The 12,760-nt window shown below is 61.0% G+C and overlaps 1 protein-coding gene across 2 annotated transcripts in view; it reads left to right on the top strand.

Annotated features, from left to right (window-relative positions):
- TBCD (tubulin folding cofactor D) overlaps positions 1–12,760 on the top strand; it is a 124,178-nt gene that overhangs the window by 28,942 nt on the left and 82,476 nt on the right. For both annotated transcript variants that reach the window (XM_047758406.1, XM_047758405.1), the window contains exons 10-13: positions 2,522–2,664; positions 3,106–3,166; positions 3,869–3,943; positions 6,686–6,780. In XM_047758406.1, the coding sequence (XP_047614362.1) occupies positions 2,522–2,664; positions 3,106–3,166; positions 3,869–3,943; positions 6,686–6,780 (374 nt within the window). The remainder of the gene's footprint in view (positions 1–2,521; positions 2,665–3,105; positions 3,167–3,868; positions 3,944–6,685; positions 6,781–12,760) is intronic.

Raw genomic sequence — 12,760 nt, 5'->3', positions numbered from 1 at the left:
TGTGAGTGAGACTTTCCCTAAGGAAGTGGCTCGGGCTGTGGAGCTGGTAAGTCCCGGCCGGGCGGCCCGGAGACCCAGGAGGAGCCAATGTTTGCTTGTGCCCGAAGGCGGGAGGGCGGAAGGAGCCCTTCTCCCTGGGCTCCTCCTGCCCTCGGTCCTTGGGCCGTCTGTGCGCTGGGGAGGGTCACCTGCTCCCCAGCCCCCCGCCTTTAGTGCCCGTCGCCCCCACGGTCCCCCTTGCAGACACTCCCAGAATAATTTTTGACCGAATATCTGGGTGCTGAGGCCCGGTCAGCTTGACACCCGGGAACGAGCCACCCCAAGCGCTCCAGACAGAGGCGCGGCGGGAGTGCGGGTGCGTGTCACGCTTGCCCCGCTCAGCCTGCACCCCGTGCCCCGAGGGCCCAGTAACACAGCTGGCGCGGCCTGCGGTCTTGCTGTTTGTCTCTCTCTTCCTCTTCCGTTTTCTCCTCTGAAGTTTCCCCGTCCTCGTTCAGAGTCATTCCCTGAGGAGGATGGAGCCTGTTCTGCAGGCGGGCGACTCGCGGGCACCGCCCTTCTGCAGCTCCGGGCCTCGTGGCCTTGGCAGCTCCTCCCTCGAGGGCTGCCCATGCTCACTTCCCCGTGTGGCCTTTCAGTCTCTTCTGCTGGACCCCCGCCTTGGGGACTGCCCAGCGTGCTGTCCCTCTGGACTCAGCCCCCCAGCTGCTCTCCGATGGTGCGTCTGGGTCTCGTACGCCTCACAGGTTGCCCAGGGAGCCTTTCTGCAGAATCTGGGGGCCTTCTCAGCGCCCTTCCTCCAGCGTCTGTCCCAGTTGGGAGCCGCCCTGCTCGTCAGGGGTGTTCTTCTGCCCAGCAGGACCGCTGCTCCCTGCTCGTGCTCACTTTCTGGTGCTGTGCTTTAGAAAGTGCCTTTCGGGAAGAAGCAGGGCGCAGACGGGTTGCAGCTGGGGGCTTCTCTGCTCGGAGGGCTTGAGGCCGCCTCAGTTGTCGTCCTGTGCCTGCCGTCGGAGCTTTCCCCTGATTAGCATGGAAAAGGCCCGTCACGGAGGAATGGGAGGAGACCAAATGTGTGTTTCCTCCCTTGTCACAGCAGCACAGCTAGGGAACGGGCAGCCCCCAAATCCAGCAGCTCTAAACAGTAAGGTAAGAAAGAGTTTTGGGGGCGTTCCCATTGTGGCGCAGCAGAAACGAATCTGACTAGTATCCATGAGGTTTTGGGTTCGATCCCTGCGATCCCTGGCCTCGCTCACCGGATCCAGCATGGCCCTGAGCTGTGGTGTAGGTCACAGTCAGGCTCAGATCCCACATGGCTGTGGCTGTGGTGTAGGCCGGTAGCTGTTGCTCTAACTTGACCCCTAGCCTGGGAACTTGCATATGCTGCAAGTGTGGCCTTAAAAAGCAAAAAAAGAAAGTTTGTAGAAGTATAATTGCCTTGCAGTGTTGTGTTAACCACTGCTGCAGAGCAGAGTGTATCCTCTTTTTGTAAACAGTACGTTTTTAACGCCAGCGCTGCTGTGGTCAAGAGTCTGGGTGTGCATGGCTGGGCCCCTGGTCAGGGTCTCTCCAGAGGCTTCTGGAAGGCGTGGCGGGGCTGGACCTCAGGCGCAGGCAGCGTGGCGACCAGCGTCTTCTCGCAGCCTTCTTGGTGTTCTGTGCTGCTGGTCGGGAGAGGGTCCCGTGGGTTGTGTGCGAATGAGACAGATGCAGGCCACCCGGGGCCACCCACATCGTCCCTGTGCAGAATCTGAGGCCTGGGCCAGGGCTGAGCTGCTCTTCTGTCTCCAAAGCCCAGTTATCTGTGTCCTGGATTTGGCCTGAGGCCAAGGCCCCCAGCGATCACAAGGTCACCCCAGCTGGGGCTGCCCGGAGTCTGGCCCACGCCTGCCTGCCTGCCTGCCTGCCCGCCCGCCGGCTGCCAGGAGGGGAGTGGCGTTGGAGGGCCGTGCTCTGCCCAGGCCCTGACCAAGTCCTCCGTGTGTCCCCTCTTCCGGGCTCGTGGGGCCTCGGGCCACCTGGGCGGGGCCTCATCTTCCAGACGGTGACACTGAGGCAGCCAGAGGTTCAGGAGCTGTGCAGTCAGGCAGCTGAGCTGGCTGGTGCTGGTGGCCCCTTGGCGGCCCCGTTGGCGGGAAGTGGCGGGAGCCGCGTGGAGGGGCGGTGGCGTCCGGCCCAGGGCGGGGCTCTGCTCGAGGGGACCCACCGGAGGCTGAGCCCTGGGTTCAGACGCACCCTCCCGCCTTCCACGGGCGCTTTCCTGTTGTCGCGCTCCTGCCTGTGCTCCTGCCGAGGGCGTCTACCTTGGCTACAATGTGGGTCTGTGCGCTGCGCTGGGCCGGGGTCGTCTCTTCCCGCGTCTGCATGCCGAGTCCACGGCCAGCTCCTTCCTGTCCATCCAGGCCCCGTGAGGCGCGTGCCGTGTCCACAGGCGCCTTTATGAGTCCAGGTGATGCCAAGTTGTTGATTTGTCCTCTGGCTCCAGCTCATCCTGGCGGGTCTGAGGTGCCTTTGCTTCCTGCAGGTACCGGCGTGGCTGCCGCTCCCTGGCAGCAAACCTGCAGCTCTGTGCCCAGAGTCCGAGAGAGCCTGGGACCCAGGCTGAGACCCTCGACAGCGACAGCGACGGCGAGGACGACGTCCCCGAGGAGGTGGAGAGCGTGATAGGTGCGTGCGGGCCGCCTCCCCGTGGCCCGCAGGGTGGGGGCGGGGCTGTGCCGCTGTGCGGCCCTGGGACGCTCAGGCCGTGGTGCCCCCGCACCTCCCCAGGCCAGGTCTCCCGGGCCAGGGAGAGCTGCCCTCTGTAGCTCTGGCAGACCCTCCCTCACCGGGGGGTGCTCTGCCCACTGGCTGTTAACCACTATCAGACCTGCCTTTTTGGGGAATGCTGGAAAAATTGGCCTTAAGTGCTGATTCGAAAGTGCACAGAAGGCCGTGTCCTTTTCTCGTGACCAGAAGTGAGATCCCTGGTGTCGTTTTCTCGGTGGCACCACTTGAGGGTGCACGCGCAGGGTGGGAGCGGCCGTGAAGCTGAGAGCTCGTCTGAGGGCTGCGGCGGGCGGCCTCGGCGCGGCTCACGGCCCCCTCCCCGCGCCTGTGTCCTTCCAGGGCAGCTGCTGGTTGGGCTGAAGGACAAGGACACGGTCGTGCGCTGGTCTGCGGCCAAAGGGTAGGTGTCTGCGTCCGGCCGGGCGCCTGGCCCCGCTGGGCCTCCTCAGTCGCGTAGCACTTCCTGTGGGGCCCGCGAGCTGCGGATGGGAGAGGCTTGAGAGGTAGAATTGTTTTGCTCATTTACATGCATTTATTATCTCATGTTCCAATTTTTAAGAAAATCACTGAGGTCCATCAGCGGCTCCTTCATTTTCTCGCCTTTTTACCTTGAGGGTTGCCCTCCGTGTCCTCATCACCCTGAGCCCCACCCCTGTCCCCAGGCCCGGCCTCACTCATTCCCGGCGGCCGCCAGGGGTGGGCATCCGCCCGTGGTGTGCCTGACGGGACATCCTGCAGAGGGGCCCGGCCCGCGGGGACAGAGTGCCAAGGTGGGGAGCTCTGGGCACCTGTGCGGACGCCTGGGTGGGGGAGGCTCACGAGGGGTGAGATGGGCCGGGGAGTGGTGGCCTGAGCTGGGAGCCTGTGCCTGTCGGGAAAGCGCGAGTCCCCAGGGGCCCTTTGCGCTGGTCCGCGGGTGCCTGTCCCATCTGCTTGTCAGAGCCACGGGCTCTCCGGTGGCCCAGGGGCCTGTGGGGAGCAGAGCCGGCCGCTTTGCTGTCCTCCTGGCTGTCCTGCGAGGGGAGGGAACGCCATTCGGGTTGCGTGTCCCCTCGACCGGCTGGCAGTGCTGACGGATGTGGGCGTTGCTGCTCCTTTTCAGAATCGGAAGGATGGCGGGGAGGCTCCCCAGAGAGCTGGCCGATGATGTGGCCGGGTCCTTGCTGGACTGTTTCAGGTATGAGGGGAGGTCATGGAGGGGGTGGGGGGGCACTCGTTCCTGGGGAAAGGCAGTGGCTTTTCTCTCCTTACTTTGCCTGTGTTTTCTTTGCACCAAGGTAGTTAAGAGATTCCCTGAAGCTTTGCTTTCCCTTTCGAGGTCCCACTCGGGAACTCTTCCTGCTTCCAATTGCTCTCCTTCGTCAGCCGAGGTCAGTTTTGTGCATGTCCACGCACAGAAGCGTCTCTGGAGGAGACCAGTTTGCAGTGGACCCGGCCGGCTCTGCCCTGTCCGAGAGCCTCTGGCATGAGGGCCTGTGCCAGGTCTGGGCCGTTGAGCTCTTGGACGAGGCTGGTGTGACGGAGCTTCACTGGCTTCACTGGGTCTACTTCTGACAGCCACACACAGCAGCCATCGTGCTGCATCTGTCCCCACCTCTTCGAGGGCCCAGGGGGGCGGCGGCCTGCCTGCGGGGCGGGTGAGGGCGGGAGGTGCAGGCAGTGGCTTTGGGTCTGAGCCTGGGGCCTGCCTGTTGGCCAGGGGGAGGGGCAGAACCCCCTGGGACTTGCCGCGCCTGCCCCCTGGTTTCGGAAGCAGGCGTGTTGGGAACTGGTGTTGCTCTGGCGCCCAGTGGTAGTCCCGCCCTCATCAGCCTGTTGCTTCTCAAAAGCTGTGCTGTCAGCACTCCTAGGCTCAGGTGGTGGTTGTGAGCCAGCCTGCGGGGTCCCAGGGGCGCGGGCTCCCCCACCCTGGGCACCGAGCCTGCTCGGCGAGGCTTGAGGGATGTGAGGAACACCGTCACGCCATTGTTTCAGGGCAGCAGGGTGTGTGCATGGCTGCCGGGTCTCCTTGTGGTTGAGGAGGGTGCGGGGACTCTCTGGTCCTGGGCCGAGAAGTGTGGGTTCCGGGTGGCCACAAGGTGAGGGGGTGCGGTCACAGTGGCACGTCCTTCTCTCAGGAGAGGGCAGAGCCTTGGATGGGATTCAGGAGGGTGGGGGAGCCAGGGCCTCCAGCCTTTCCTCCTGGCCCCCTCACCTCCCCCATCTCCCCAGGGTGGTTTCTGCCTCGGCGCTTTTTCTCTCTTTCCTTAAGGTGTTTCTGTGCGGCCTTGGCTTCAAACAGCCGTTTCAGTCCCGGCCCTTCCTCCTGCTGCTCCTTCCGCAGCCTCCCCCTCCCCTCACCCCTCTTGTAGGTCGTCCTTGCTGGTCACCGTTATGGGTCGCCCTTGCCAACATGAAGCCGTGGTCCCCAGCCCATCCTGGATCCTCCTAGGGTCACCCATGGTGTAGACTGGGGGCAGGAGCTCACCCTCCGGCGCTGGGCGGGGGCCCTGGAGGGACTTGGTCCCTTTGCTGGCCTGTCCCTGCCTCCTGTGCAGGCTGGGCCTTGGAGGGGGTCAGTGGGGCTGAGGTAGCCTCTTGTGCCTGAGTCCCCTTGGGCTCCGTGTCTGCCTGGAGCGGACAGAGCAGGGGCAGCAGGGCCGGAGGATGCTGTGGTCCTCCTTGGCCCCCAGTCCTGCTCCATCCACAGATGTTGGCAAGTGACAGAGCACATGCCTAGTTGAGAAATGCTGATTGTTTTAGTTACATTTGAGTCATCATCCTGCTGACCTGCCAGGTTCTTCCAGATGATATTCAGTCTTTATGAAAAGCATAAAGCATTTCTCTCCAGTTGAAATCCTGCAGTACACAGAGTGTAGAGTTAAGTTGTGAACGCGGTTGTAGAGTCTTTGGGGCAGATGTTTAATAAAACATCCAGAACTTGACAGGAGTTCCCTTTGTGGCTCAGTGGTTAACGAACCTGACTCGGATCCGTGAGGATGCAGGTCGATCTCTGGCCTCGCTCAGTGGGTGAAGGATCTGGCGTTGCCGTGAGCTGTGGTGTGGGTCGCAGACACGGCTGGGATCCCATGTGGCTGTGGCTGTGGTGGAGGCCGGCAGCTGTAGCTCCGACTGGACCGCTAGCCTGGGAACCTCCATATGCCGCGGGTGTGGCCGTAAAATAGCAAACAAACAAACAGCAAATCGGGAACTTGAGATTCAGTTGTAACTGGAATTGAGTCAGCAGTGATGCGAGGCCAGGGCAGCTTCTGTGTCTGTCTCGGTCGGCCCGTCCGTGTCTGCTTGCCCCGGGCAGGGCCTGGCTGGTGGAGGCAGCGCTGGGCTATTGAGTGGACGGAGGGTCACCGGGACCCCCGCTGTCAGGTGCCCTGTGCCTGTCGCCGGCGACACAGTTTACCTGCTTTTCCAAGTTCACTCCCTGCGGGGAGGTCTAGTTCCACGTTTCTTCTGGCAGCTGAGTGCGGGAAGTGTCAGAACAGCCCTCGCTGATGCAGGACCCGGTTATCTGGCTAACCACTGTGTGAACGGGAGCGCTGCTGGGCCAGCGCGGGAGGCTCCCCCCAGTGGGAAATCCGCGTGTGCGCTGGCTGATGGGCCTCAAGACCGTTGAGTAGAGTCTGCCTCTCGAAACCTCTCTCCCCTGCCTGTCCATCACTCAGGCTGGCAGGTCTCGGTGGAAGGGTCTCCTTGCCCCTTCCCAGGAAGGTTTTCTCGCCCTGAGGTGGTGCCGCCACTGTTGGGCGCTGGATGTGGGGGGCCGGCCCAGGACCCCGACCGTCAGCAGGAGGCCCGCACGTGGCAGCACCTTCGTTTCCACCGGAGCACTTTGTCTGGAGACTCACTGGGCTGTAGTGCAGCTCTCGGCAGGGGGTGGCTGTGGGCTCCGGGCGCTGGGGTCTCAGGCTCTCTCTGCCTTCAGTTTCCAGGAGACGGATGGCGCCTGGCATGGCGGGTGTCTGGCGCTGGCGGAGCTGGGCAGACGAGGCTTGCTGCTCCCTTCCCGACTCTCGGACGGTGAGTACGTGGCTTGCTTGGTGTCGTCTGCGCAGGGCTGCTTCGCCTGGCCCTCGGGGTGCAGGTTGGAGCCCCAGATCCCCACTCCCCGCTGCCTTCCCCGGCTCGGCCTTTCTCGCTCCTCTTGCCTCTCTTCCTCCTGTGCGCTCTGTCTGGATTTGGAGGGCTGCCAGCCGGTGTCGCATCTGAGGCTGTCTCGTCCCCAGAGCCAGTTTCACCCTTGTGGTTGTGTGCGCTGTGCTGGGTTCACCACCTGGAGTGGCCACGTGTCCCCTGGAAACCGCGCTCCTGTGGGAGAGGGGCGGGGAGGTGGGAGGAGGCCAGGCGGTGGGCCTGAGCGCACCCAGTGCCGGGGCCTGGATGGCCCACCACGCTCCAGGCCCGTGAGTCCCGGCGCTCAGCTGTGGCCACGTGGAGCCCGTCTGTGGTGCGCGGGGGCCTGTCCCTAGGAGTGGCTAGCAGTGCCTCTGTGGATGAAGGGAGGGTACCGGTGGAGGATGGAGAGGGTCCCACCCCGTGTCAGCAAGACACCCTGTGCCCAGGGGGCGACTTCTCTCAGAAGGAGGCCATCAGTGCAGAGGGTACGGCCAGGGGCCGAGCTGTGAGCTGGTTTGGGTGCTGGCCTTGCACTTGGGAGCTCCAGGCCCCTGGTCTCTGTGGACTCTCTGCTTTTTTTTTGTTTTTGTTTTTTTTGGTGGCGCCTTCAGCATGTAGGAATCTACAGTCTAGGGGTGGAAGCTGCGCCACAGCAGTGACCTGAGCCGCAGCAGTGGCAGTGTCGGGTCCATAACCCACGGAGCCGTAAGAGCACTGCCACCTCTCTACTTTCTGTGGCAGCTGTATTTGTTTATTCCTACTTTTTTTTTTTTATAAAAGTTTATTCTTAAATGTACAGCAGGTTCCAAGACAACCCTTCATTTCTAGCTGTAGGTGGCAGAAGATGTTACAGCAGGGAATGCAGATGTTTAAACAGGAATGGAAGCACCACTGCCTGAGGCACGACGAACGGTGCACTATTTGCCCCATTTCTTAGTTCCACCTGCGGCCAGGGGGCCTTCCCCGCGGCCTTCGCTTTTAGCTCCTCCAGTTTCTTCCGCTCCTCCTCCTGTTCCTGCTCGAGGGCCTCATCTTCCTCACCTGTCTGCTTGGCCTGCTTCAGGGGCGTCTTCCTGCCACCTTCGTGGCCCGACGTGGCGCCTCCCACCCCTTCCCCAGATCCTGCCACCGGATGCAGAGTGCCGCGTCCCACCCCTGCGCCTGTACCGCCATACGGGCTGTGTGGCCGCTTTGTTGAAATATAATTTATACGCCATGAAGTCGACCCGCTTACAGTGTTCGTGGTTTATTGCATGTTTGCCAAGTTGTGCTGCCCCCACCTTAGTGTAATCTCATTGCACCTCAAAGAAACCCTGTGCCTAGAAGTTGTTCCGCGTTTTCCCCGCCCCCCCGCCAGCCCCAGGCATCTGCCAACCCACTGCCCGTCTCTCACTTTGCCTTTTCGGATGCTGTGTGTCCATGGGATCTACACTCGCGGCTTCCGGGTCTGCCTGCCTTGACTTAGCCGAGCGTTTTTAACGGAGCGTCCGCGGCCGCCTGGCAGTGGTGCTTAGGGCCGAGCAGCGCTCCGTTGTCCGGCTCCGCGCCTGCTCAGCCGGCTGTCAGGTGATGGGTGTGTGGGTCGCCTTTCGCGGTTCCGGGGGATGCTGCGAGAACACCCTCGTGCCAGGGTTCGCGGTTCGTGTTCTCCCCGGGGGCGCCCCTGGATCCAGGTGCTGCATCGCGTGGTGAGTCTGTCTGTCACCTTTTTTTTTTTTTTGGTCTTTTTGTCTTTTTAGGGCCACACTTGTGGCATATGGAGGTTCCCAGGCTAGGGGTCCAATTGGAGCTGTAGCCACCGGCCTACGCCACAGCCACAGCCACAGCCAGACCCGAGCCGTGTCTGCGACCTACACCCCAGCTCACGGCAACGCCGGGTCCTTACCGCACTGAGCGAGGCCAGGGATCGAACCCGCGTCCTCATGGATGCTCGTTAGGTTCACTAACTGCTGAGCCACGATGGGAACTCCTGTCTTTGACTTCTTGAGGAGCTGCAGACCTGCTCCCCAAATGGTTGTACCACTTTCCGTTGCTGCCAGCTGCCTCGCGAAGGCCCCAGCCCCGCCACGTCCTCTGCAAGACTTGTTTCCTCTCTCTCTCTCTCCTTTCTGGTGACAGCCGTCTCAGCGGGCGGAAGCGGTGTCTCGCGGTTCGGATTTGCGTGTCCTCTGACGGACGGTGTGGACGGTCTTCCGCGCTTGTTCGCTCGTTGGGCTTTCTGGGCTGGAGACACGTCTGTGCAGCTCCTCTGCCCATGTGAAAAGTTGGATCATTTGTCGCTTTATTGTTTGGAGTTCTTCCTGTTTTCTGGATAGAAATCACTCCGCGGATGGAGGACCTGCAAACGGTTTCCTCTCCTTGGTGGCTGTCTCGTCACTTTCCCGGTGGTGTCACTCAGCGCACCGAAAGCTGCGGTTGGGTCTTTGATTGCTTGGGCTCCCGGTGCCCTGTCTGGGCAGTCGCTGCCTACCCCGCGGGCCCGCTGCGCTTTCCTTTGCTCCGGTTCCAGGCGAGGAAGCGCCGTGCACGTTTCTCTGTGCAGACGGACGTGTGCGAGTGTGTCGTGGCAGCGACTAGGGTTGGACGTGAAGGAGACCAGGCCTCCCTCTGCTCTCGGGCCTGAGACCGGCTGGCGTGTGAGTCCGTCGTGTCTCATGCGGTCGGGAGTGTCCGCCGACCGTAAGTAGCCACAGCGAGTGTACGGTTGTCGGTGTCACAGGTGAAGCCTCAGGCTGTGGCCTGAAGAGCGCGAGAGACGCACGTAGCGAGCTGGCTCACGGCCCTCCCTGGTGTGGCCGATGGGCTGGGTGGTGGGGGCACAGGGGGCCTGTCCTGGAGCTCCTTCCTCCTGCTCCGGCCGCAGACTGGCTTCAGGGTCTCTGCTCCTTCCTTCCGCTGCTCGCGGCTGCTGCTGCTCGCCCGCCCCTGAGTTTTCATCCCACTCTCGAGTTCTCGGCTCTGGAGCGTCTCTGGTCTTCTGTAGTCGGCCTCCTCGATGCTGCTGCCTCGGTTCCTTTGATTCCTGGAGCGGGGTTGAGACCATTGAATTGGGGTCAGGGTCTCATCAGGCACTGTCTGGCCTTCCTCAGGGACGGTTTTTGGCAGTGCTGTGACATCTGAAGAGCGTTCTCCAGTCTGCTCTCTGAGAGGACGTGGACGCCAGGACAGGTTAACCGTGCGTGTGTTTAGGCAAGTGCTGGCAAGCCTGGCAGAGCGGCTGTCAGACCCTGAGAGCCGTGGGTGGGGGCAGACCGTGTGGCCTGAGCAAGGGTTCATCACGCCCAGGGGGTGGGGGTCCCTGAGCTGAAGTCGCCCCAGGGCTTTCCTGTCTTCCTGGAGGGGCTGCGGGCCTGGCTGCCCCACAGCACCCTGGTGGAGTGGCCCCAGGGCCTGGGGTCAGCCTGCTTTGGGGGTGCATGCCGGCTGTGGCCCCAGCCCTCATCAGCAGCGCGCTGACCTCTCCTGACCTGTCCCTCCCTGGGCCCTGGGGGCTGCCTGGTTCCTGCTCTCTGCTGCCCCTGACCCCTCCTGGCACTTGCTCGTGCTTTTTAGCCATTGTGCAGGTTTGAGCTGTTGGACGATCCAGCTGGTGGGACGCGTCACAGGCCTAATGAACCCTCTCTGGCCTCGTCTGTGGGGTAGGAGTTGGGTTTTTCTGTGTTGGGGTGTTTTCCTCTGTGCGTGAACGTGAGCCTGCTTCATTTCACACCCTCCCCCGGGGACGCAGCTTTCCTGGCAGATGGAGCTGGGGCTGCTGCTAGCGTTGTTTCCGAGGCGGTTGTCAGCATTTTCTTCCTTTAGCCGGAATTCCACCACCCTCTTTGGAAGTTATTTTCAGAGTTACTGGGACATACAGTTCACCTAATTATGACTTATCTATTTGAAGTATACAGTGGTTTTGGTTTATTATGTTACTAATTTCTCAAAAGTATTGTCTGATATACACAATGTATAAATTTGCCATACTTGTTTTTTTTTTGCTTTTTAGGGCCGCATTCGGGGCATATGGAGGTTCCCAGGCCAGGGGTCTAGTTGGAGCTACAGCTGCCAGCCTACCCCACAGCTCATGGCAACGTCGGATCCTTAACCCACTGAGCGAGGCCAGGGATGGAACCCCCAACCTCATGGTTCCCAGTCGGATTCGTTTCCGCTGCGCCACAACGGGAGCTCCCTGCCATGCTGTTGTTGAGCGTACAATTCAGTGGTATTAAGTACATTTACGGTGTACGACCGCTGTTAACACCATCTATTTCCGAAACTTTTCATCTTCCCAGACAGAGATCCCGTCCCTGTTAAATACGAGGTCCCCAGCCCCTGCCCCGCCCCCGATGCCCACTCCTCTCTCCGCTTCTGTGAAGTGGCCAGCTCTGGGGACCTCACGGAGGTGAAATTGTGCAGGATTTGTCCTTTGTATCTGACGCACGTCACTTAGAATTTCAGGGTTACCTTGGTGTTGTAGCATGTGCCAGAACCTCGTTTCTTTTTCGGGCTGTTGTGTGGATGGAGCACATTTACCTGTTCACCTGGGCCTTGGGCCATCCTCCTCTGTGCACCCCTCACTGTGGATAGCATGGCCGTACCTACTTGTCTGGGCCCCGTTTTCATCTCCTTTAGGTGTTTGCTGAGGAGGGAATTGCTGGGTCACGTGGTAATTGTATTGACCTTTTTGAGGTTTATCGCTTTTGTATGCACAGCTCTGAGGTTGGGCTGTGTGGGAACGTGGAAGGTGCTGTGGCGGTTCAGTCACGGAGACGTTTTTGTCACGAGGATCTAGGACCCCATCATGCTTGTCAAGAGAGTCACAGAGAGCCGGCCCGCTTCCGCTGCTGCGCGTGCCCAGGCGGCCTCCTGGAGGAGCATGCTGGGTGGGCAGAGTTCACAGAGCTGCCCGCGCCCTGGGGCTCCCGGCCCGCGTGGGGGGCAGGAGGCTGGGCGGTCATGAACTGTCTCTGGTGCTCATGATCGCTTGAGATGGGGTGGACACTTCTGGCTGAGCTTTGAAACAGCACTTTCAGAATCTTTGGGGAGCCCCCGTTGTGGCTCAGTGGGTCGCGACCCCGACTAGTATCCGTGAGGATGCAGGTTTGGTCCCTGGCCTTGCTCGGGGCGTTAAGGGTCTGGCGTTGCTGTGAGCTGTGCAACTCGCAGACGTGTCTCCCGTGTTGAGGATCCCGTGATGCTGTGGCTGTGGTGTAGGCTGGCAGGTGCAGCTCTGATTCAACCCCTAGCCCAGGAACTTCCATGTGCCATGGGTTTGGCCATAAAAAGCAAAAAAAAAAAAAAAAAGCCTTTGGGCGCCTGACGTGGAAGGTCTGTGTTCTTGGGTATAAGTCATGAGGTGAGAACTTCCTACGGGGTGTGGACGTGCTGGAAAGCAGGGCTGCCCTGATCTTGGTCTGGGTCAGAACGTGTTGGTGTGTAACGGCACAGGAGCCCGGGTGCCGGTGAAGGCCGCACACATGTGCGTCGGGGTCTGGCCATGACGGTGCCCATGCTGGGTTCGTGGCGTGTGCTCGTTTGCAGTAGCTCCTTAAATGGGGCTCAGGGCGGCCTTGACAGTTTGAGGGCGGTTTGCAGCAGTGGTCTCCTATTTGCCATAAAGAATCATGACAGACTCTTCACCCTTTAGCGAGGTGGCACCAGTGGTTTTATAGAAATTGCACCTGTTGCACAGCAGGTTATTTGCCATCCTGAATGGTGTCGTTTTAAAGCAGGCTGTTGTGGAGTTCCTGTTGTGGCTCATTGGGTTAAGAACCTGACATAGTGTCCAGAGGATGGGGGTTCGATCCCTGGCTTCGAACAGTGGGGTCAGGATCCAGCATTGCCACGAGCTGTGGCATAGGTCTCAGATGCGGCTTGGATCCCATGTGGCTGTGGCTGTGGC

Source organism: Phacochoerus africanus, chromosome 14 (genome assembly GCF_016906955.1).
Source record: "Phacochoerus africanus isolate WHEZ1 chromosome 14, ROS_Pafr_v1, whole genome shotgun sequence".
Lineage (NCBI taxonomy): Eukaryota > Metazoa > Chordata > Mammalia > Artiodactyla > Suidae > Phacochoerus > Phacochoerus africanus.
The sequence above is the reverse complement of the archived record's forward strand: the minus strand, read 5'-3'. Positions and strand labels throughout refer to the sequence as shown.